The 23,713-nt window shown below is 36.4% G+C and overlaps 1 protein-coding gene and 2 long non-coding RNA genes across 5 annotated transcripts; all 3 read right to left on the minus strand.

Annotated features, from left to right (window-relative positions):
• Positions 1–433: 433 nt before the first annotated feature.
• Positions 434–1,471, minus strand: LOC131233933 (uncharacterized). Its single transcript, XR_009165416.1, has 3 exons — positions 1,241–1,471; positions 1,078–1,149; positions 434–994 (listed from the first exon to the last, which is right to left on the minus strand). It is a non-coding gene; the product is annotated as an uncharacterized LOC131233933 (long non-coding RNA).
• A 2,074-nt stretch (positions 1,472–3,545) lies between these two features.
• On the minus strand, positions 3,546–8,042 carry LOC131232999 (probable LRR receptor-like serine/threonine-protein kinase At1g56140). Of its 3 annotated transcripts, none has more exons than XR_009165021.1 (3): positions 7,476–8,042; positions 5,507–5,625; positions 3,546–3,890 (listed from the first exon to the last, which is right to left on the minus strand). XR_009165021.1 is itself a non-coding variant. In XM_058229550.1 (3 exons), the coding sequence occupies exons 1-3, from the start codon at positions 5,878–5,880 to the stop codon at positions 3,774–3,776; spliced, it is 246 nt and encodes an 81-aa protein (XP_058085533.1). In that variant the 5' UTR covers positions 5,881–5,919; the 3' UTR covers positions 3,546–3,773. The 3 variants fall into 3 exon arrangements, 2 of the variants coding, with proteins under 2 accessions (XP_058085533.1, XP_058085534.1); XM_058229550.1 differs by lacking the exon at positions 7,476–8,042 and adding an exon at positions 5,871–5,919; XM_058229551.1 differs by lacking the exons at positions 3,546–3,890; positions 7,476–8,042 and adding exons at positions 4,889–5,049; positions 5,871–5,919.
• A 1,488-nt stretch (positions 8,043–9,530) lies between these two features.
• On the minus strand, positions 9,531–10,552 carry LOC131233260 (uncharacterized). Its single transcript, XR_009165154.1, has 4 exons — positions 10,205–10,552; positions 9,997–10,125; positions 9,717–9,905; positions 9,531–9,633 (listed from the first exon to the last, which is right to left on the minus strand). It is a non-coding gene; the product is annotated as an uncharacterized LOC131233260 (long non-coding RNA).
• Positions 10,553–23,713: the final 13,161 nt, after the last annotated feature.

The raw sequence follows: 23,713 nt of genomic DNA on the forward strand, positions 1-23,713 counted from the left end.
AATTATTACAAATCTTTCAATTCCTCAAAGGGAGGTTAAAATGCCAACCAAATATATCAATGCATAATTGTGGGTGTTAAATTCATTCCGTTCCATTCCATATACGTGGGTGTAATCTGATTTGAGTGCTAAATAAATTTCATATCATTCCATATATGTGGGTGTAATCTGATGTGAGTGTTAAATTCATTCCATATATGTGGGTGTAATCTGATGTGAGTGTTAAATCCATTCCATCTATGTGGGTGTGATCTAATGTGAGAGTTAAATCCATTCCATTCCATAATATTCAGATAAGTGTCTATGTTACTGTATAGTTTAAAAACAAAAGTAAATTGTGTCAATTATTGTAATGTCTAATCATAAACATCATAGATAGATGGTTAGAAATAGCTTGGACTAAACAAAAAATCCTCCTACGTCAACCTCTCCAATTGTATAATAATAACCATCTTCCTTCCACAACTCTGCATGCGAAGCTATAATCTCAATCAGGACAACAATAAAATTTCCTTCACCCAGATCTACTCTATGGACATGGGCAGTTGGATCAATTTCATGCACCTCACCACGAGCAACTACCCGTTTCTTCCAATCGCAAAGATCACATCTCTTACCAATATTTATCAAATCAGGCTACATGTACAAGTATAACATGTCATTAGTATTTTTAAATGGAGGTGCATATAATCATAAACATGAATTAGTAATAGAGAAACACATACATATCGACGAGGCCTGACTAGATTTAAATGGAGGTATTGTCGATGGATCACACAGCCCTCTATTCCCCTTGCTTTTCTACAATACAATTAACCTTCATATGGAGGTCTACCAGGATTTTCTTCATTTCACCTACTTCCTCCTTCAAATTATCTCGATCCTGTGTCACCACATTGAGCTTATCTACAATAGGGATTGTCTTCTTCAATGCAATGTTGCCTACATTTCCACTTATACCCTGCATGCACCCTCTACTATCACTCCCAATTGACTGTAATTAGAATTGCAAGTCGATTTATCAGAGAATGCATAAGTATAAATAAACTCAAGTATTTGAAGGACAAGCATATATACCTGTGTAAGGGTATCATCTACATTGGTCATCCGAGATGCAGGATTACTACTCTGAATCGACTTTATTTTTTCCTATGACAACATCCAAAAGAAAAATTTGCAATTGAAAGTCACATTTAAAATTCATATAGATAATGACAGGATGCACGAGGGTTGCACTTACAAAGGTTTTGGGAAATTGTAATTTGTCATCCTTTGTTGTATGGGCTCTGATGTACACATTAGCCCTACCAACCTCGGCATCACTAGTAAGATTCCTCTCAATTGCCTTTTCCACATTACATACATGCTAAAACACATTAGTAATGGAATTAAATGACTAATAATTTCATATAATCATCATAAATAAGATAGGATATATATTTTAAGACATGTACCATCTGATGGCGTATGATAGCCATGCTACGCCGCCCACGTATAGAAGGGCCAACTTGTTTAGCCCGATTGGATGCATTTTTAGCACTTAATTCCTTAAATTCATTTGTATTATGTTGATCCACAAAGAGTATCCAATCCTCGATAGGCACACAAATAGGGGCTGGAGAAGATTTCACAGCTGCAGGATCCTTGTCCTTAATATACTTTAAATGCAACTGGTTCTTGTAATTTCTCCAAGAGGTATTCACGCGTTCATGAACGTAATTTGTCATCACATGTTGGTTATTTTGAAAATCATAACTATACTCCAAGCTGTCAATGACCCTCTGAAGGTGCGCAGGAGGCACCTGGCGAAAGGCTCCGTAGGTGATCGGGATGTGGGTGCGGGTGAGAACACCAATGCGTGAATTGAATGTGACTTGATTTATATCCCCCGCATTCGGTTGCCCAAATTCATTAGTCATAATGACCCTCTTCAATGAAGTCTTCTCATTTAATTCTCGACCTTGCGTGGGACCTCTCTTCTTAGACGATGAAGATGACAACCTGTTGCATAAAATGGGAAATTAGCTACACACATGTTTCATCACCGCCAATATAAAAGAAAATTACATGCTGACACTACCAAAAAATTGGGCAAAGGCTACGGATTTAATCCGTAGCTATAGACCTATGGCTACGATTTTCGTCCGTAGCATGACCGTAGTCGTAGGTGCCATGTCAATAGGTCTACAACCTATGGCTATGGATTTAATCTATAGCCATAGATTACAATAGCTACAAATATAATCCATAGCAACTATTTCTGTAGCCTAAATGACCTACAGCTACGGATATTATTTGTAGCTAAAAGTAGTGCTGGATCCGTAGCAATATTTCAAATTTAATAACAGCTACAGTTAATATCCGTAGCTATTTCTTACATTTAAAAAAAATTATAATGATTCATTCATTCAATTACCACCTGCATAATCATTCATTCATTCAATCACCACCTGCATAATCATTCATTCATTCAATCACCACCTGCATAATCATTCATTCATTCAAATGGCTTGCATTTTCATTGTCAATTATGTGGGTGGAGAAAAACATGAGAATCACACCCACTTTTCAAATTGAAATTTTAGTTTTTATTTGGAATAGAAATCTAGAAAAAAAAAACAGGTATTATTCCATCCAAACAACATAAAGGTGAAGTATTATTGCAAAATCCTAGGTCGCTTATTAGCTAGCTTCAAGCACTTGTTATACGAGTCAATGTTGAATTCTTCCATAGAATGCTGATATCACATCTTTCCTACATGTCGGCTGAGCTACTAGGGAGATGAAGGGCATCTGAAACTCCCAATGAAGTCTTGCCTTCATCCCCATCATCAGAAGGAAACTCGGGTTTTGACAAATCTGACAAGTGATGCCTGGAAAGAAAGTAATGAATCTCAGAAAATTTACTACAAAACTGAGATACAACATCATTTTCAAAAAAGAAGCAAGAAGTAATGAGTTGTTACCTTATGAGGAACCTAGATTCTTTACGGAAATGTGTCCATCACAACTTGTCGGACCAAATCCATCAAATACTGTAGTTTGAATAGCAGATTTTGACAATACATTTCTGCCATGTATAAGGTCACCCTCAGGAGCTAGGGGAGCTGGAGGATGTCTTCGTGTCTCTCCTGATAGGGATGAGACATATTCTCCAAGCACAGATGATTCTTTTCACATCAAACCCTCTTCCGCATGTGAAACTGCACATTTCTGATCATCCTCCAAAGCATCTGATTTCCATATCATTTCATTAACGCCTCTCTGAATAGCCCAGTAGAGATCATGTTCCATCATCTCAGGGGAAGATGTAACATCTGTGCTTGAATTATAAGATGCATTTGACACTTGAATGTTCCTCATAGCATTAGGGGGGCCACACATGCACGTATGTTTAGATCACTGGCATATGGATTTTGATGGGTCACCTACACCATGAGTGAAATGGCTCTATTTCATGCCAAGTGATTCATGGTGAGGCCCACCTGGATGGCTCAGATGTTCTACATAGCATACCTAATTCAAATATCATAGTGTTCCTTAACAATTAATGGCAAACTTCATAAAGTTGTTACAACCAACTCTAATTCTATACTTATCTATTAAGATGCACCTCAAATCACAATTAATCAGATATCCATGATAAAATGAACAAACTCCATTTTGACTACAATGTGGAAGAGATGAGCAGTCTATTAAGATGCAATAGAGAGAACTCACAAAATTTGGCTATCTGGCCACATGTCTAACCTGAGTACAGCGTCATTCCATTATTAGACATCCCTGTGAACAATGCAAGGCCTGGTTTCCTCGTGAAGGTAAGCGAGACCTCTTGTTATCCCCAAGCATATCTCGAAGCGGGTATGCCAATCCAGATGCAATTTACTCTCCTGCAAGGAAATGACAGCCATTAGCATTGAAATATAGTACAATCAAGATCTCCTACATCTACCTGTTACAGTAGGATTTTGAATTGTACTCTGCGTCCCATGCACCACTGCTGGCATGTGTGTACAAGGTCCAGGCCATTCCTTCAGTGGGCCCATCATGTATGTGTAGTGGCCAGAAAACAAGCTAGTCTAATATCATTAGGTGGGCTACAATCTTGTCATGGTTTATCTCATGACAGTATATTTGGGCCATGGTACATACATGGCGGGGACCATTGCACATGAACAACATGGATCTTGCTAACATGGAGCACATTGGCACATCCCATGCAGCCTTCTAGACCATCCATATAGTTGACAAACTCTTCATTGATCCCCAATCTCAAAAATCAAACAACTTTATAAAACTCTAATCTATTGCTCACTTTTAAAAGATTAAGAAAATTTTAAGATCGACAGTCCAACAAAAAATTTATATAAGATCATATGATTATAAACAACTGAAAACTATAGTCAATTGATCCATGAGAGTGGCCTATCACTAGGTCAGTTCATATTCTTCAAATCGATTGCATGTATTGTTCAAATTTTATCACTAACAGAATGGTATAAGGCTGCATTTGGATGGCATGTTTGGTTGCCACTTTAAACTAGTGGAAATAACCAAATTCCCAATCCCCTGTAAAAATGCTAATGGTCTGTTTGGTTGCAACTTAAAAATGAGTTCATCTCATTTAGGGGGCATTTGGATAGTAAGCTACTTAAGATAATTAAGTTACTTATGCCACAAGTAGCTTATCTTAGTTTCTACTTATTAAGAAGAAAAGTATGTTTGGTAAACAACATACTTATCAGCTTCTCCTCTCTTTCGTCTCTCCTGTTGCATCTCTTCAGAAACTAATGAAAAGTAGAAAAGCGAAGAAAAAAAAACTGAAGTGACTAATTACTTTTAAGTAAAAAGTTATTTATAACAAATCATAAACCAAACTTATCTGAATTAAGTCAGTTATCTAAAAAAATGGTTTCACTAAACAAAAAAGTCAGTTATCTACTGTAGTAAGTAGAAAAAGTAATTTATTTGGTGGTATCCAAATGGGGCCTTATTTGGTGGTATCCAGTCAGTTATCACAGCCACTATCCACCCATCTAGTAATGTGCCCTGTAGTGCAAATCAGATCAATTGGTTTTCCTTACAAGCATTTTTCATTTGGAAATTCTAGTAGTAGAAAAGTGTATGACAATTTCCATACACATGCTCAACCTAAGGAATTGAATGATTTGGATGCGATGCAAACCATGGATCTGAAGTGCAATATTAAAGATGGCTGATGACCTAAATATCTCTCAAATTCGAAGATCCCAACCATTTGATCATTGTCTTTTCTTCCATCGAAGGTGAACAGTTGCTAGGTTTTTTAATTTTTTTTTCTTACCATCTTTTCATAGGTTGCCTTTTTTTCGTAGATTACCTATCAAAGGTTTTTTGATTGTTCCATCAGGGAGTGGGCTTTCCTCATCCACAACTAGGCCCACATGCATGCAATCACCATACTGAGGCTCTGGACCATTTAAAATTTCTGATCATTGTAGTTTACATAGAATAAAAACAAACTGACCTTAAAAACGATGCCAAATCCACCCTGACCCAGCTTATTTGCAGGATTGAAGTCTTCGGTGGGGGTCTTCAGTTCTGTGTAACTGAAAGTGTTTGGTCTAGGACCCATTCTTAAAAACTCTGCAAATGCACATAAAAATATAGGTTGCATTCATAAATTCACTTCAATCCAATACATGGGCTTAGAAACATTTATACCATTAGTAGTTGAAGTAACATTTATTTTGATTGCTAATTGGATTTGAATGAATCTATTTTAGTAATCATAAGAAAATTTTAAGGAAATAAAAATATACCCAGTTGAAAAAAAATTGAACCAAATGAATGGGATCGGCACATTTAGGGTGTGTTTGGATGTTACTGACCACTTAACATTTACACGGAAAACAATGTATGGAACTGCTCCAAAACAGATTCATTGGAGGAAAAAAAAATAGAATTGTAATCTTTATAATTTTAAGATGACGTGCTCTCAACAAAACATCAACAACCTATATGGAAAAAGAATTAATGGATTATGAAGATTTTGTCCCCTTTTGAAAGATTATGGAGAAAAGTAAAAGAAAAAAAGGGATTAGCTCAAACCAACAAATCTGGAGTGTAAATCGATTCATCTAAATCATCATCCTGTTGAACAAAAATGCAAAGATTAGTATCCATGAGAATATCCAGAACCAGACAATGACTTGATAATGGAAGTAATATACATGACAATGAAAGAGCAAAAGACAAGCAAACAAGCATATAAGCAAAAGACAACCCGAAAACTTCCATTGCTACTTCATTGTTTACTTGAAGGAAAGCTGAGAATAGGAGGTTGTACCAGCCTGTGGCTTGATAAGCATCACTCTGAAAGATCTGCAATATTTCATTTCCTACAGTTGTAAATACCTTCTCATTCAGAGATAATAATCCCTAAAAGTATTCTTGAAAGATCTGTAGCTCAATCTAATTCCAAGGAAAATGTTAAGATAGATGACAGTGAAATTAGATGATAAGAAGGAGCTAAATGCAGAATGAAGATTGTCCCAGATCATGAACATACTAGTGCTTTAAGAGACTTGATCTCTACCACTTGTTCTTATCCGATAGGCTCTTGTGTTCACTTAACTACCTGCAATGAAAAATAAATATTTCATGTCTCTGAAGATGAGTTATGAAGTAGAGAAATAAGAATACCATACATGTATTTTGGAGTTTGCAACAAAATAAAAGGCGATGAGAAAAAAGAAGGCTAAATTACTATGTTGCTAGCAAATTCCAAATTTTGCAAAAGCCAGATGAAAAAGCTAGTGAAGTGAGCTTCTAATTCTTTATAGCCAAGATGAAAAATGATAGACATGAAATAAAAGGGAACTAACTTAAGAAGAAAGAGAATACAACACTTCGTAAGAAAGAACAACAATGGTCTCTGATGATTAGTAAAAAATAATGGGGACTCAAAGAAATGGTTACAGCAAACAAAATAACAAAGAGTAATAGACTTCCATCTGTGGGAAGACCTGCATTAAGGAGAATTTTGAATGTCCCTTCACATCAAGCATATACCAGTTATGAGCCTTTTTGCCGACTCATGTAAAGTAGAAGGATAGAAAAACTAGAACCGAAAATTATAAGTTGAAAGCTGGTTTTACACCACATGTAGACCACATGGCAAAAAATTTCAAACTAGAGGATCAAGTAGATTACCTTCAAACCCAAAACTCATTGACTCCAACAAGTAACCTTCAAACCCAAAACTCATTGACTCCAAAAGATATTCATGACATCAAATGGCAAGAGGCATGTCAAGATATCAATCGAAGACTATTGATCAAAGAGATTACATGGGGTCCTCAACTTCAACAAAAGTACAGTCTTTGGTAGGAAGACTATTGATCTGATGGACCCTGTGCGGATGGGAGGCATATGACTATGTGGTGGTAGGAAGACTATTCATTAGTAGTCTCTCGGTGGTATATGACTCTTACCTGTACGTGGTGGGACCTGTTTGGTTTAAAAACCACATAGAGGTGAAGTTGATGGCTAGTCCAACTCCACATGTTGTTGCCACCACCTAAAACATCGATGTCCTAATCACACATCTGCAAATGGAAACCAAGAAGACATCATAATCACATCAACAACGATTCTTTGAGGACCCTAGCTTTACTGTAGCTACTTTCGTACTACAACCATAGGTGATTTTGTACTTGTGATTGGATATCCTTAGCATTCAAAGTAGCCTCAACTTCCTGCAAAAAAAAAAGGGGGAAAAGCTTTTAATTTAACTAAAATGTTTCAAAAAAATATTTTTTTTGTGAGAACATGAAAAGGTAAATAAGTTGGGACAATAGAACCAACTCCCATGCCAATTGAAGCATGGGAACCAGAGGTCATTCCACTTTTCATTAAGAATGTAAAAGCAGTACATTAGGGAACAAAGGAAGATTAAATATGGATTTCATTAAACAAGTGAAAAAGGGCACAATTACAGAGGGAGGAGGTTTTTTGGTGATTGGAATAATTTAAAATGAAGATGAAATGATACTTGTTTAACATGCTAGCCGAAAATGGGTAGACGCATTAAGTTAGAATATGTAATTCATTATTCTCTCCCTCCTAGAGTACAATCTGTTAATACTTTATGTGAAAAAAACTGGAGTATGGATGACATTCCAAGGTTTTGCATCAGATTTTGGCACAAAACCTTCAAGCCATAAGACAGTTCACACTTATAGGGAGGCTAGCAGTGCAGAAAAATCTTCAATCAACTGGTGAGCCAGTCTTTGTTGATAAAGATACCAAGGCTTGGCCATGCATAATAGTATCCTTTTGTGGCTTTCCACAGACCCCACGGTTATTTCATATTATGGTTTTGTTTTAAGTTTTAACCAACAACCCAGTCTCTTACCATCTCTAGAAATTGTTGGTGGATAGACTTATCATATTCTACAGATAAACAGGGTGCAGACTATTCTAACTAGCATAAGTAGTATTGGTCCTAGCAAAGATAGGAGCTGCTTAGGATATACAAAGCACCAACATCACCAACCTATTGTTTTCCTAAAATAAGAGAAACAAATTCAAAATGTTATGAACCATCACAGATTTAAAAGAAAATTAAGCAGTTGGAAAATGGGAAGAACAAAGTGTTCATTCATTCATATTAAAACAAAATCTAGAAGCATAAAAGAAAGATACCGAATAAACCGTGGATCTAGCTAAGGAAAAGCATCTCAACCAAGGTTTCACAAGAGGAAACTTACAGCAATTACTAATTCTTTTGTTTCAATTGATCTCAACAAGCCATAACAATGAATCCAAGGTAAAGGACCCTTCCAGTGCTTTCTTTGGAGGCCTCTAAAAACGTTTGCCGGAATCGTTTATGAAGAAATTAAGACAATTATTAAATAAACATCACAAGCAATTAGATCAACTATGAAACTTAATGATTCCCTAAAAGCTAAAAAGAAAATATCTGATCTTTAAAAGCAACACAAACTGAACTGTACTTGTTCATGTTATTGGAGAAACATATTCAGTCTCCACATTTGATGTCAATTGTTATAATATTCTCATAACTGATAACTCATCCTTGTGTAAGAAATTTGTCAATTAAAACCTTCCTACAACTTGAAATTGTTAGCCATACCCTGTGTAGGTATAATTATCCTCGTAGATTTCTCACTGCCTTGACAACTTAGCAAGAGAAAAGTAAAAGCTTGGCCATATAACACATGCAAAGTGTTGTAAAACCTTGCTGCATTATCTGTGTGGTTCAGATATCCGTCTGTCCATTGTGTGCCTCACCTACATGAGGGGCCACACAAAATTACAGGCTTCCAAGACTCAAGTGGGCCCAACAAACTGATTTTAGATGCCTTAGGCATGATTTCACACAATTCCAGATGGTGTAGCCCACCCGATTTTCATATTCGTCTAATGTTTGGGAGATCTCATATCCAAGGGGGGACCAACTAGATGCACAGTTTAGATGTCCGAGACACATTAAGGTGGTGTGTTTGTGTTTGTTTGTTCATATATATAATGACAACTAAAAGATCATTCTGTATACAGAGAGAGAAAGGCGTCCACTTGTTCTTCAGTTTCCTGATGCGTGAGAGTATCTTTGTCATGACCAACGCCCTGAGAAAAAAAAAGATTAGGTGGTATTAAATGAAAGCAGTCCTAATAAAAGAAACAGAACCAGACCCAACACAGTTGAAAACCTTTGGATTCTTAGCTCTTCTGTAATCCTTCTTCTTCTTTTTCTTTGACATTGCCTATATCTGTTCTGAATCATCACCTCCTTTGTTGACATTGCTTTTGGCCTCAAGTGCAAGCTCCACAAAAAGGTCTTTTATAGCAACATTAGATTTCTCTTTGGCATCTTTGCCTGCTAAATCCTCCAAACGTGCCTGCCAAAAGAAGATAACCAACAACAACATTTAAACTCGACCTCAATCGGGCAAGTATAGAGGAAAACAGTTAAACCAAATCAATACAGACCCACAAGAACTTCTTCATGAGGAGTAACGTAACTTCTCAATAATCAAAGGTAGACTTGGCCTCAAGCTCACGTTCCAATTGCTGCATGACATCAAGTTTCTGCATGATCCTTGCATCAAGTCTACTCATCTGTAGGACAACAACCTACTACTAAGACCTCATTAAAAATGACATTTCTACATTAAAGATTCAAATAGAAAAAACTAACCTCCATATCTGAAGATTGCTTTTGTTTTTCGATTACCACTGCTAGTCTCTCGTCAACTTGATGTAGGTTGTCCCTTAAATATTCAAAGAATGTAAAATCAAGGAGTCTAGGGGAGATAGAGGGAGAACGAGGATTTGAGATTGAAGGGATCTAGATTTTTCATAAATGAAAGATTAGGGTTTTGTGAATTTTAGTTTTGGAGAGGAAAAGGGGATTCTTGTTGAGGGATTCAAGAGGATTCCGTACTAACTGGGTACAAAGAGATTGGAGAGGAAAAGGAGAGAGATTGGTGCTATAGAGAGAGGGGGGAAGAGATGAAAGGGCTTTTTAGGCGCGGGCTCTATTTTAGGGGCGCGCCCTTTTTGGGCATGGATTGGGTACCCAACAAGACCTAGCAACGGATGGACGATCCTGTAAGCGGCTTCGTGGAGCCCACCATGATGCGTGTGGTTTATCCATGCCGTCCATTAATTTTTATAGCTCATTTTAGGGCACGATCCCAAAAAATGAGGAAGATTAAAGGCTCAAGTGGACCACACCATAGGAAGGACATGTGGTTTAATCTCCATTGTTTCCAATCGTCTGGTCCATCTGAGCTTTCGTCTGCCTCATTTTTTACTCTCATGCCTAAATTGATTTTTCAAAATGGATGGATGGCTTAGATAAAACCCATATATTGTGGTGGGCGCTATAGTGCACATTATGGATTGTCAATCTCTTGCTACGGTCAGTATCTTTTATCTACGGATTTAATCCGTAGATATATAGCTACAGTTTATAACCGTAGCAATAGATCCTCATAGTCCGTAGCCTTTGCTCATTTTTTTGGTAGTGTGAGTTTAAAAAGAAGAAAAATATAAAAGCTATCTTATTACCTATGGCATCTTCATAGGCTGTATCCCCTAGCGGCTTTGTGCCAATGACTTTGCCTCTAGATCCATATGCCTATTTCATTGGCAATATAAATCAAACCCAAGCATAAAAAGAAGATAGGAGACTAGACTATCCAATACATCTTTAAGGGCTACATCGCTTAATGCTACAAACCAAATAAGGAAAACAAATTATTGTAGTAATTGATTAAGTAATTTATAATAATTTCAATTCTTAATGTAATTGCTATAAAAATCTCTATCCAAATAGCGACATCAGTTTACTTTAAAACAATGTAAAATTAGTAGCATCGAGTTTCAATTTAAGTATAATAAAGAGACGAGTAAAAAAAGTAGTAAATATTTTCCACTACATTAATATAATAATGGGAAAATAAAAAAGGTCCTAAATCAAAATTGTTTCGTTACATACATAAAAGTACCAACAAATCAACTTTTTCTCCCTACTCGCTTTCTTTTCTTTTTCTTTTTCTTTTCAACAACCACACAAATATCTTCATTGTCATTGAATAACAACTCGCCACCCATCTTTACTTCAGTGAGATTAGGTCCTACTTCAGCATCAGTTGCAACCTGTGTTTCTGATAAAAGGCTCGTCTCATCTTCGACAAAAATCATTCTTGGAACATCTAAGACCACATTCCAATTAGGATTTTTTAAATCTCTAGAATAGAAAATCTGCACGACATTCTCTGCAAGAATAAACGACTCATCACCCACTTGGTCTAAATTGAGAAGATTAGACAAATTCACTAATCTCAAATTCTCTTCAGCATCGAAAGAAACACCTTGATGTGTCACCTTCACCCAATCACACTTTAGTAGGACTGGCTTGTACCCTTCTCAGTACTTCAATTGGATGATTTTGCGGAGGACCCCGTAATAAGGTACAGATTCATCCACTGTATTCTTGTCCTTGGCACTAGATCGGAAGGTGGCCATATATCTGTGCTAACCCCACTGTTCTGGTTCATTTTATTCTCTTCGTAATCCTTGGTGACGAAGAGGAAACCGTTAGTACAATACTTATTGTACTGCATTACAAAAGCATTTGGTCCCCTAATTATATCTCTGAAGACTTGATTACTTGATTCATCTAAGTCTAGCTGTTTCTTCAACCAAGGTATGGACTCATCATCACTCGTCACCTTAGTCCTCTTCCCGGCAGCTATAGTGCATTGCTTCAAGAAATTAACATATTTTCTGCACGTTAAGAAGGTTGTTACAAAATTGACAATTTTTTTTCAGAAATATTGTTACAATTATGTTGAATCAAATTTGTAAAAAATTAAGAAGACATATACATACAAGCTAAGTTTAGTGCATACCCTTGCCATGCATCATAGTTATGTTGACTTTTCAGTACCCAGGTACAAGCCTGTTCATATTCAATACCTTCTAAAATGACACTTTGACCAGGGCCAACTGGGCCAACCTCGTCAACTTCAAAGTCATCAACAATATCTTACAACTTCGGTGGGAGTGAAATTGATCCATCAAACCGCTTTTCCAGTTTCTCCAAGAGGCTTGTATTATTTTTGCCTCTATATTGGTTGCAGTATATAAGTGCTCCTCTTGAATGTATCATTCTGCTATACAACCTTCAGGTCGTGTCTTATTGCGGATGAATGCCTTAAACGTCTTCAGGAACCTAAAAGAGTTAACGACACATTAAAAAATGTAATTGTAGATGCTGGATGGGTTTATTCACATTAAAATCATATCATACCTTTCCAATGGATACATCCATTGATAGTAGATAGGACCATATATGCGAGCCTCGTAAGCCAAGTGGATAAGCAAATACATCATCACAACAAAAATTGAAGGAGGGCATGTAATCTCAAGCTCACATAATGTCTTTGTCATGCCCTTCTCGAGAACCATTGACATTTCATTATCTATGGTTTGCAAGCATAGGGCATTGAAAAAGGTACTAAAGCTTCTAATTATAGTGCACATATGCTTACTATCCTTGAATGCATGTTGGATCAAAATTAGAAGCAGATGTTGTATAGCACATGGTAATCATGAGACTTCATTCCCTTTAAATCCACACTATCTTCATTTACGATGTTCTTCCGATTCCCACTAAAACTGACTGGAACACGAAGCTCACGTAAAGTCTGGACGAAAAAATTTTCTCTTCTTTTTGAAGCAAAAAAGGACCTCATTTTTGGATCACCTTGTCATTAGTATTTTCTACCCATAGATGCTTCTTTATTCCTACCGCTTCAAGTCTCTGCGAGCATTAGCGTCATCCATAGTTTTTCCAATTGTGTTCAACATCAGCACAATAAGGATTTCACATACATTCTTCTCAATGTGCATAACATCAAGGTTATGGCATACAGGAATATCCTTCCAATACTTCAGATCATATAATATGGACCACTATAAGAAGCATGCTGATTCAGCATCATCAGCTCGTTCCCATCCTCCTTTTGTACCTATTTGTTTCCTCTTTTCGATCTTCCCCCAATGCACATTTAGTTTCGCAGTGATGCTTTTGACCTCAATCCCAATCAGACGAATCGGTTGTGGTCACGGCTCCACCTTCTTATTGAAGGTGCCCGCACTTGTGTCCTTTCTAGCCTCGTCGTTTAGTGGCAACCACCTTCTGTGACCCATATAAATGTGTTTTTTTCCATGGTATAGTCGTAAGGAATATGTGTGGGGACCATATGGAGGACAACTATACTTACCCTTGGTCCTACAACCAGAAACATTACCATATGCGGGAAAGTTGTGAATTGTCCACGGCAAGATGGCACGCATGTTGAACCTGTTTCCATAGTATGCGTCAACTGTCGTCATCCTTTTCAACCACAAGTCTTGTAACTCAACAATCAATGGCTCCAAATACACATCAGTATCCTTCCCGGGCTGTCATGGTCCCTCAATGAGTAAAGTGAGCATAGTAAATTACGGTTTCATAATAACTTTGGTGAAAGGTTATACGTCATACACATAACAGGCCAAGAACTGTACGACATGCTGAAAGTGCCAAAGGGGTTAAACCCATCTATGGCTAGACCCAATCTAACATTGTGAGATTTTGCTGAAAAATCCTTATACTTGTTGTCAACAAACTTCCAAGTGCTGGAGTCCACCGGATGCCCCATCTTTCCACTCTACATTTTTTTGATTAAGTGTCAGGTCATCTCATTTGCCACCCATGGCATACTGTACATTCTTTGTAACATTGGTGTTAATGGAAAATACCTTAACACCTTCGCAGGAGCTTGTCTCGACTTCAAATCAAATTCTGTCTTATACCTAGAAGTACCACAGTTTGGACAACTTATCTTCGTCTCATGCTCTCTCCAGTATAACATGCAGTCATTTGGACATGCATGGATCTTCTGGTAATCAAGACCCAACTTTATAATGATCTTCTTCACTTAGTAGGTATTAATTGGAGTCTTATTACTAGATGACAAGACACTCTAGAATAGTTAAAGAAGAGCTATAAAGCTTTATTCACTTCATTCATGGTTCACCTTTAATTTAAAGAGTTGTACTATGAAAGTCAGCACGGTGAATTTATGACAACAAGGATAGAACTTAGTCATCACATCTCATAGATTTGCTTCAAACTCATTGGTTAAAGCATCTCCAGTCACGTCTGCAGCTCTGGGGGCTACATTGGGTTCATCTTAAATAGCTTTGTCCAAGTTATTACCACCAAGGTCTTCAACAACTGCATTGACAATGTTGTTTAAGTCTGTAACATGAGGGTACTGGTGAGAAGTTGATGCACGTTTAGTACACTTGAACGATGCATGCTCACCGTGCATGTTCCACACCCTATATGTTGGATTAAATCCATATTTAATCAAATCTATCACCACATCATCGATTGGGCTGGGTAAACGTAAACATCTACATCTGGTACATGGATAATGAATGGTTTCTCTATTAGTAAGATGTTCTTTTACGAACTTCACAAAGCTCATCATACCATCTATAAATTGTGGGTCTGGGTAATGTAAAGTTATCCACTCCCTAGAGTTTATTGGATATGACCTGTAGGTAGGCACACAATTATACCTAATTTATCATCCAACTAACTATTGACAATATTTATAAAAATAAAAGATATCCAACTTGCAACTTAACCTACTGGGAACCGTCATGCACAGTAATATCTTACAGCAGAGAGGGTTCTAAGGAGTTACAAGTTAGATTTATATGAAAGAATATAAATGAATAAATAAAAATATAAATTAATTAAGACTATAGGTAGGCACACAATTATAACTGATTCATCATCCAACTAAGTATTAATAACATTTAAAAAAATAAAAGATATCTAACCAACTTTATAAAATGACTTACAACTTAACCTACTAGGAACCATCATTCACCATAATATCTTATGGTAGAGCGGGTTCTGAGGAGTTACAAGTTAGATTTCTACAAATTATACCTAATTCAGTAGGTTCTTAACTGCAGTGGGAAAAGTGGACTTCTAACAAATAGGATTATATTCTTAAAACAAAACAAGCACCATCTTTCAATTCAAGCTATATCTGAAACAAAATAGATATATGGTTCATTTGATTAAAGAGCCATTTGGCATTTTATAGAAGCATTTGACACACCACATAATCCATTGCATTGTCAGAATTCATATTGTATATTTGTATCAGGTTGACCGCTTTGTTAAAAAGAGAAGAAAATTAGGGATGATTTCTTTTTTTGAGCTAAAGGAACAACAATCATGAAATAAATGCCAGTCATAAGGGCCTTGAGTAAAATAATACATATTTATGTTATCTTCTCATGTTAGTCAAGAAGTTTGTACTCTCCAATTATCTTTTTGTGTATATTAATAAATTTTTGTTCATACTTGTCTCTATCGAGATGTGTTAATTGTCTCTACTAGATTGTACTAATTGTCTCTATTTAGAGGTGCTAATTGTCTCTATCCCCAAATAGTTTACATGCGAGCTAAAATTTCGACAGCACCTCCCTATATTCTCCAGATATATGTAAAATTCAATACTAACTAGTTGCCATATGTAATCCATTACACATGTATAGAGGAAAATAATTAGTAAAGAACCATATATCTGGAGAAAATATAGGGAGACGCTACCAAATTTCAAACTACATGTAAACTGAAAATGATGACAACCGAAGTATATGGCATAGTACCAAACTGTCCAAAACGGGACAATTTAGGAATCCATAAAGAACAAGCATTTTTAGTCGAATGAATGTACTTGTTCAATATAAATTTCTAAATGGGGGGGGGGGGGGTGTTGTACGTTGCTATAAATACTAATTAACAATATTAGTTAACAAAGAATCATAAGTATAAACATTTAAAGAATAAATATCGAAATATATAACAAAAAGAATGAGATAATGGGAAATAAGTCCCAAAAGTATAAAGATATGATATGTTGCTATGACATCTAAACTGCGGGCATTCAATAATAAGTTCATCATACAAAAAAAATTAAAGTACGCTTTGATACACTAGGCCTCATTACATAAAAATACAAAACAAGATGGAAAAAGATAAAAAGAAGGAAAAGAGAGAGAGAGAGAGAGAGAGAGAGAGAGAGAGAGAGAGAAGTGAAAGTTTACCTCTTTCTTACAATATCTCCCAAAATGGTACATTGCAATTCGGTTCATCAAATTTCACTCAAATTGTGTTTTGATCCATAAAAGCAGCCTATATCTAGTTTAAAATTAGTTTCTAAGCTCCCTTCATGGTTGCAATGAATAAAGAAATTAAAAAAAAATTAGCCATTTGTAGGCCACATCCACAATTCAAGTAGGCCACACCATAGGGAACAAGGGGATTGACGCCATTCATAAGTTTGTGTGAGGGCCCAACATGGTAATCTTTCATCAAAACCGTTCATCATGCATGGATAACTAGATAAAGGAAAGCTAGAGAAATAAGCTTGATTCTAGATTCAGGCTTGCCACAACATGTGATATTAGAGGTTTTTACTATTCCCATAACATAGTTGACCTAAATTTTTATTTTTATTTTAATCAGACTGATCTTTTGTATGTTAGGTGAACATAATAGCTGAGACATGATTGATGGAGTGCACTTCATATATGCAACATGGTGGGCCGTAAATGGCTTATGTGTTTTAGATGTTGTATAAACCAAGTGTGGTAGACGCTTCTGTCTTCGGTAATAGCATACTGCCAGAACATGATGCTGCATCATTTTCAGACATAAAGAAAAGCAATGCATTGATAATCCATCAGTTGTAGATGAATAACCAGATTTTCCATCTTCTCCATTAGTTATGTATGTTATATTAACTCCAATTAAACATATGATATGTAGCATACGTATTTATGGAGTATACATACGTTTTCAATCTTGTGAAGTGTGGTCCATGGTCGATCAGTAATCCAGACCATCAGTCATTGTGTCCCACTGTTGATGGAATAGGCCTAAAAAATTTCCTTGATTGGACAATGTTAACATTTTGATTCATGGTGATGGGGACATCACGCGCACATGCGCACTCACGCTGCCCCCCTACGTACATATGCCAGAAGGAGGGCCCCACCATCGATCTGGATCAATGATGACGTCCAGGGAAGGCCTTCTAGCTAGAAGACGAAGTTTTGATTCAAAAGAGTAGGCCCGTTAGTCAAGAAAAGCCCATCATGGGATCTCATGATCATGGCCCATTAGTCTGATTGATTTTATATTTTAGTTTTTGCTTATTAATGTTATTTAGAACATCATGGATGCTTTAGATTTCATTTTTATTTTGGTTTACTTCATCGCCAAGTAATAGGTTGCGCACAGGCGCGAGTGTTGGGGTATATAGTTTTCTTATAAATAGGCACCCCTTATAGCTTTTTTTTCATTTATTGAAGATTAATAAAAATTCTACATTTTCCTAATCTCTGAGTTGTGAAGCCTAATTGGGTGTGAAGCCCTCCTCTCATCGAATGGTTAACTATCGTGGTGCGAAGGCACATCTATCCTAATTCGCCCCCATCCATCGCCATCTCTACTACCCATCTTCTATCATCCCTTCTTCTCATCTCACCCCATCATCTACACTTCGAATCAATCATCTATTGCAGCAATTCTCCTTCCCATAGTAGAATTTCAGAATCTGGCCCTATAGGAGGGCTGAAAATTCAGCGGAGCACCACACACAAACTGTACATCGAATAGAGCTGAGATTTGGAGGTTTTGGAGTCCATCCTTGGCCGACCTGGGCCAAGGTAGCCTTTTTCTGAATAGTAGGCCCCACACACGTGCGGTCAAGATCACACGGATGTGCGTCTGGGCCATTGTTGTTGTCCACGTGTGCAGTACTTCTCTTGTTCGTCTCTCTGCTCTCTTTCACTCCGCTTTCACCCAAAATCTCTAAACCTAACCCTAAATTACTCAAATCTCCAATTTTATGCCCCATTTTTTATCTTAGGGTTCCTTGATTTGAAATTGGTGAATCCCTTGGATTAGGGACTGATTACTACACATGTGTGGATGATTATTTCTTATCTTTAAGTATCGTTTGGTTCATAATTTTTATTGATCCAGCCCTATCATGTGTAGGCCTGGACCCACATAGATTCCCCTTAATTGAATGTTTGGACTTTCATGTGGGATATGGAATTTGTGTAATTATTTCTGAACTAACGTGATCTTAAGCCTGAAATCTCACATATCATATTTAATTTTCATGTCCTGCATCACATGGCCTACAAATAGATTATTAAGAAGATAAATACCACTGGGATCTCCATCCATGGTGGGACCTAATAGACTAATGATCTAGCAGATTTGGAATTGGAAACGGTTTTCGAGAAGGAATTGGAAACAGTTTCCCTAGTATGCAAGATTTAAATTAACACTTCAACACTAGAGAAAATTAAAACATGAAACCATAAAGAAAGCTATATAAACCTGTTGTTTACTAATCTTCGATATCTAAGTCATTGATGGCCAACACCAACAGCACCTGAAGTAACCAAAATAACCTCAAAGCCTTGAGTATTCAATTCTTTAACCTGTACATGTTCCTTAGTATAAAAATTAAAAGTTTTTAAAAAAAAGACAATATAGACTCCAAATATGTAGCTGTGATTAGCCAAAGAGAAAGGAAATTTAGTCATGAATAAGCTGGCATGCTATTGAGGATTAAATATTGCATATTGGACCCCATTTATATCTTGGTTTTATGAAAAAAATACTGCTTAATGTCCTATTTTACTCATGTTTGTGTTGAAAGGTGAATTTGAGAGCTTAGATTGGAAAAAGTGCTAAAAGCATGGATTTGACGCTCAAAGATCACCAAGGCAAAGAATGGATCTTAGGATACAAAGATGGAAGATTTCAAGGTCCCAAGATTCAAGAAAACCAAGTGGAGAAGGAATGAGGCCGAAAAAACACATGCGAAATAAACATTGACTGTGTCATCGAACACCATTCAATGACATCGAGGACACATTCAATGACATCGAACACAGGTCGATGACATCAAATTTATGAAGGAAAATTGAGTTGGTCGCTGGACAAATTGAAGATGTTTTTCAATGACTCGAGAACTTGCTCGATGACATCGAATTTTCTGTGGAATTTTGGCAAAACACTACGCCAAAACTGCGAAAAAAGGACGGTCGAAAACCGTCATTCTTATTGACGAAAAAAGGACGGTCATGGACCGTCCTTAAAAAGGACGGCCATCGACCGTCTTTTAAAAGGACAGTCATCGATTGTCCTTAAAAGGACTATCATAGACCGTCTCTGATGAGCCTTCAAAGGACAGTCATGGACCGTCCTTAAAAAGGACTATCATGGACCGTCTCTTATGAACCTTCAAAGGACGGCCACAGACCATCCTTAAAAAGGACTGTCATGGACCGTCCCTTATGAGCCTTCAAAGCACGAGGATTAATATACACCTGTTATAATATATTTCATCGTCTTCTTCCTGATAAACACCTGTTATATAATATATTTCATCATATTCACATTCATAAATCCAACATAAACTACATTCATCCAAACATAAACTACATCCATCCAAGCACAATCAATCTTATCCACATTACATTCATCCGCGCATAAATACATATAAGTTTAACATCATAAATTAAAAAAGGAAAATAATCAGCAACAATTTTCTTTTTGTGTCTTTCATCTAAAAAAAATTATATTAAACCAACAAAACATTATAATTCAGAATCATGAAGAATTGCATAAATTTCTTCCAAAAAAGTGAGCACTTTTTTAAAATAAAACTGATCATTAAAATAAAACTAATGCGAGCAAATAATACAAAAAAGTGTTTCAATTCAAGTTAATAGAAACAACAACAAAAATTAAAGCTCTGTAAAAAGGGGCATGTGTTAAAAGGGATACATTCTTATTTGTTGCCATATAATTGGGCTACAATTCAAGTTAATGGAAACAACAACAAAAATTAAAGCTTTGTAAAAAGGGGCATGTGTTAAAAGGGATACATTCTTGTTTTTTGCCTTGTGATTGGGCTACATTATTACAGCAATTGGGTTTGGGTTCGGGATCGAGTCTACGTTTGGGTTTTCCAGTTTAGGTTTAGGTTTAGGTTAGGGAGTTGAGATTAGGATTAGGTGTAGGTCTAGGTTTAAGGATTTGAGAATACATTTAGGTTTTAGGTTTAGGTTTAGGTTTTAGGTTTTAGGTTATATAGGTTTAGGTTTAGGATTAGGTTTTAGGTTTTAGGTTATAAGTTTAGGTTATAGGTTATAGGTTAAGGTTTAGGTTTAGGTTTTAGGTTTAGGTTAAGGTTTAGGTTTTAGTTATAGGATATAGTATATAGGTTACAGCTTTAGAGAATTGAGAATAGATTAAGGTTAAGGTTTAGGTTTAGGAAATCGGGTCTGGGTTCGGGATCAGGTTTAGGTTTGGGTTTTCAAGTTTAGGTTTAAGTTTAGGTTAGGGAGTTGAGATTAGGATTAGGTGTAGGTTTAGGTTTAAGGATTTGAGAATACATTTCGATTTTAGGTTTAGGTTTAGGTTTTAGGCTTAGGTTAAGGTTATAAGTGCAGGTAATAGGTTTAGATTTAGGTTTAGGTAAGGTTATAGGTTAAGGTTTAGGGAATTAAGAATAGGTTAAGGTTTAGGTTTAGGAAATCGGGTTCGGGTTCGGGATCGGGTTTAGGTTTGGGTTTTCAAGTTTAGGTTTAGGTTTAGGTTAGGGAGTTGAGATTAGGATTAGGTGTAGGTTTAGGTTTAGGGATTTGAGAATACATTTAGGTTTTAGGTTTAAGTTTAGGTTATAGGTTATAGGTTTAGGTTTAGGTTAAGGTTTAGGTTTAGGTTTAGGTTTAGGTTATAAGCTATAGGTTTAGGGAATTGAGAATAAGTTAATGTTTAGGTTTAAGAAATCAGGTTCGGGTTCAGGATCGGGTTTACGTTTGGGTTTTCAAGTTTAGGTTTAGGTTTAGGTTAGGGAGTTAAGATTAGGATTAGGTGTAGGTTTAGGTTTAGGGATTCGAGAATACATTTAGGCTTTAGGTTTAGGTTTAGGTTATAGGTTATTGGTTTAGGTTTAGGTTTAGGTTATAAGCTATAGGTTTAGGGAATTGAGAATAGGTTAAGGTTTAGGTTTAGGAAACCGGGTTCGAGTTTGGGATCGGGATTAGGTTTTGGATTTCAAGTTTAGGTTTAGGTTTAGGTTAGGGAGTTGAGATTAGGATTAGGTGTAAGTTTAGTCTAGGGATTTCAGAACACATTAGGTTTTAGGTTTAGGTTTAGGTTATATGTTATAGAGGTTTAGGTTTAGGTTTAGGTTTAGGTTTAGGTTATAAGCTATAAGTTTAGGGAATTAAGAATAGGTTAAGGTTTAGGTTTAGGAAATCGGGTTCGGGTTCGAGATTGGGTATAGGTTTGGGTTTTCTTGTTTAGGTTTAGGTTAGGGAGTTGAGATTAGGATTAGGTGTAGGTTTAGGTTTAGAGATTTGAGAATAGATTTAGGTTTTAGGTTTAGGTTATAGGTTATTGGTTTAGGTTTAGGTTAAGGTTTAGGTTTAGGTTATAAGCTATAGGTTTAGGGAATTGAGAATAGGTTAAGGTTTAGGTTTAGGAAATCGGGTTCGGGTTCAGGATCGGGTCTAGGTTTGGGTTTTCAAGTTTAGGTTTAGGTTTAGGTTAGGGAGTTGAGAATAGGATTAGGTGTAGGTTTAGGTTTAGGGAGTTAAGAATACATTAAGGTTTAGGTTTAGGAAATCGGGTTTGGGTTCGAGATCGGGTTTAGGTTTGAGTTTTCACGTTTAGGTTTAGGTTTAGGTTAGGGAGTTGAGATTAGGATTAGGAGTAGGTTTAGGTTTAGGGATTTGAGAATACATTTACGTTTTAGGTTTATGTTTAGGTTATAGGTTTTAGGTTTTGGTTAAGGTATAGGTTTAGGTTTCGGTTTAGGTTATAAGAAATAGGTTTAGGGAATTGAGAATGGGTTGAGGTTTAGGTTTACGAAATCGGGCTCAGGTTTGGGATCGGGTTTAAGTTTTAGTTTTCAAGTTTAGGTTTAGGTTTAGGTTAGGGAGTTGAGATTAGGATTAGGTGTAGGTTTAGGTTTAAGGATTTGAGAATACATTTAGGTTTTAGATTTAGGTTTAGGTTATAGGTTACAGGTTTAGGTTTAGATTATAGGTTGCAGGTTTAGGTTTAGGTTTAGGTTCAGGTTTAGGTTATAAGCTATAGGTTTAGGGAATTGAGAATAGGTTAAGGTTTAGTTTTAGAAAATCGGGTTCGGATTCGGGATTGAGTTTAGGTTTTGGTTTTCAAGTTTAGGTTTAGGTTTAGGTTAGGGAGTTAAGATTAGGATTAGGTGTAGGTTTAGGTTTAGGAATTTGAGAATACATTTAGGTTATAGGTTTAGGTTTAGGTTATAGGTTATAGGTTTAGGTTTAGGATTAGGTTAAGGTATATGTTTAGGTTTCGGTTTAGGTTATAAGCAATAGGTTTAGGGAATTGAGAATAGGTTAAGGTTTAGGTTTACGAAATCGGGTTCGGGTTTGGGATCGAGTTTAAGATTGGGTTTTCAAGTTTAGGTTTAGGTTTAGGTTAAGGAGTTGAGATTAGGATTAGGTGTAGGTTTAGGTTTAAGGATTTGAGAATACATTTAGGTTTTAGGTTTAGATTTAGGTTATAGGTTACAGGTTTAGGTTTAGGTTTAGGTTAAGGTTTAGGTTTAGAAAATCGGGTTCGGGTTCGGGATCAGGTTTAGGTTTTGGTTTTCAAGTTTAGGTTTAGGTTTAGGTTAGGGTGTTGAGTTTAGGATTAGGTGTAGGTTTAGGTTTAGGATATGAGAATACATTAGCTTTTAGGTTTAGGTTTAGGTTATATGTTATAGGTTTAGGTTTAGGTTTAGGTTTAGGTTTAGGTTATAAGCTATAGGTTTAGGGAATTGAGAATAGGTTAAGGTTTAGGTTTAGGAAATTGGGTTCGGGTTCGGGATCGGGTTTGGGTTTTGCTTTTTAAGTTTAGGTTTAAGTTTAGGTTGGCAGTTGAGATTAGGATTAGTTGTAGGTTTAGGTTTAGGGATTTAAGAATACATTTAGGTTTTGGGTTTAGGTTTAGGTTATAGGTTACAGGTTTAGGTTTAGGTTTAGGCTTAGGTTTAGG

The sequence above is a fragment of the Magnolia sinica genome, chromosome 18 (assembly GCF_029962835.1).
Source record: "Magnolia sinica isolate HGM2019 chromosome 18, MsV1, whole genome shotgun sequence".
NCBI lineage: Eukaryota > Viridiplantae > Streptophyta > Magnoliopsida > Magnoliales > Magnoliaceae > Magnolia > Magnolia sinica.

Excerpts from the sequence above, each read along its gene's own strand:
- LOC131232999 (XM_058229550.1), bottom strand. Across the intron at positions 3,891-5,506 it reads GATTTGGCATCGTTTTTAAG|GAGAGTAAATTGCATCTGGA; the intron begins GTCAGTTTGTTT and ends ATTTCCTTGCAG.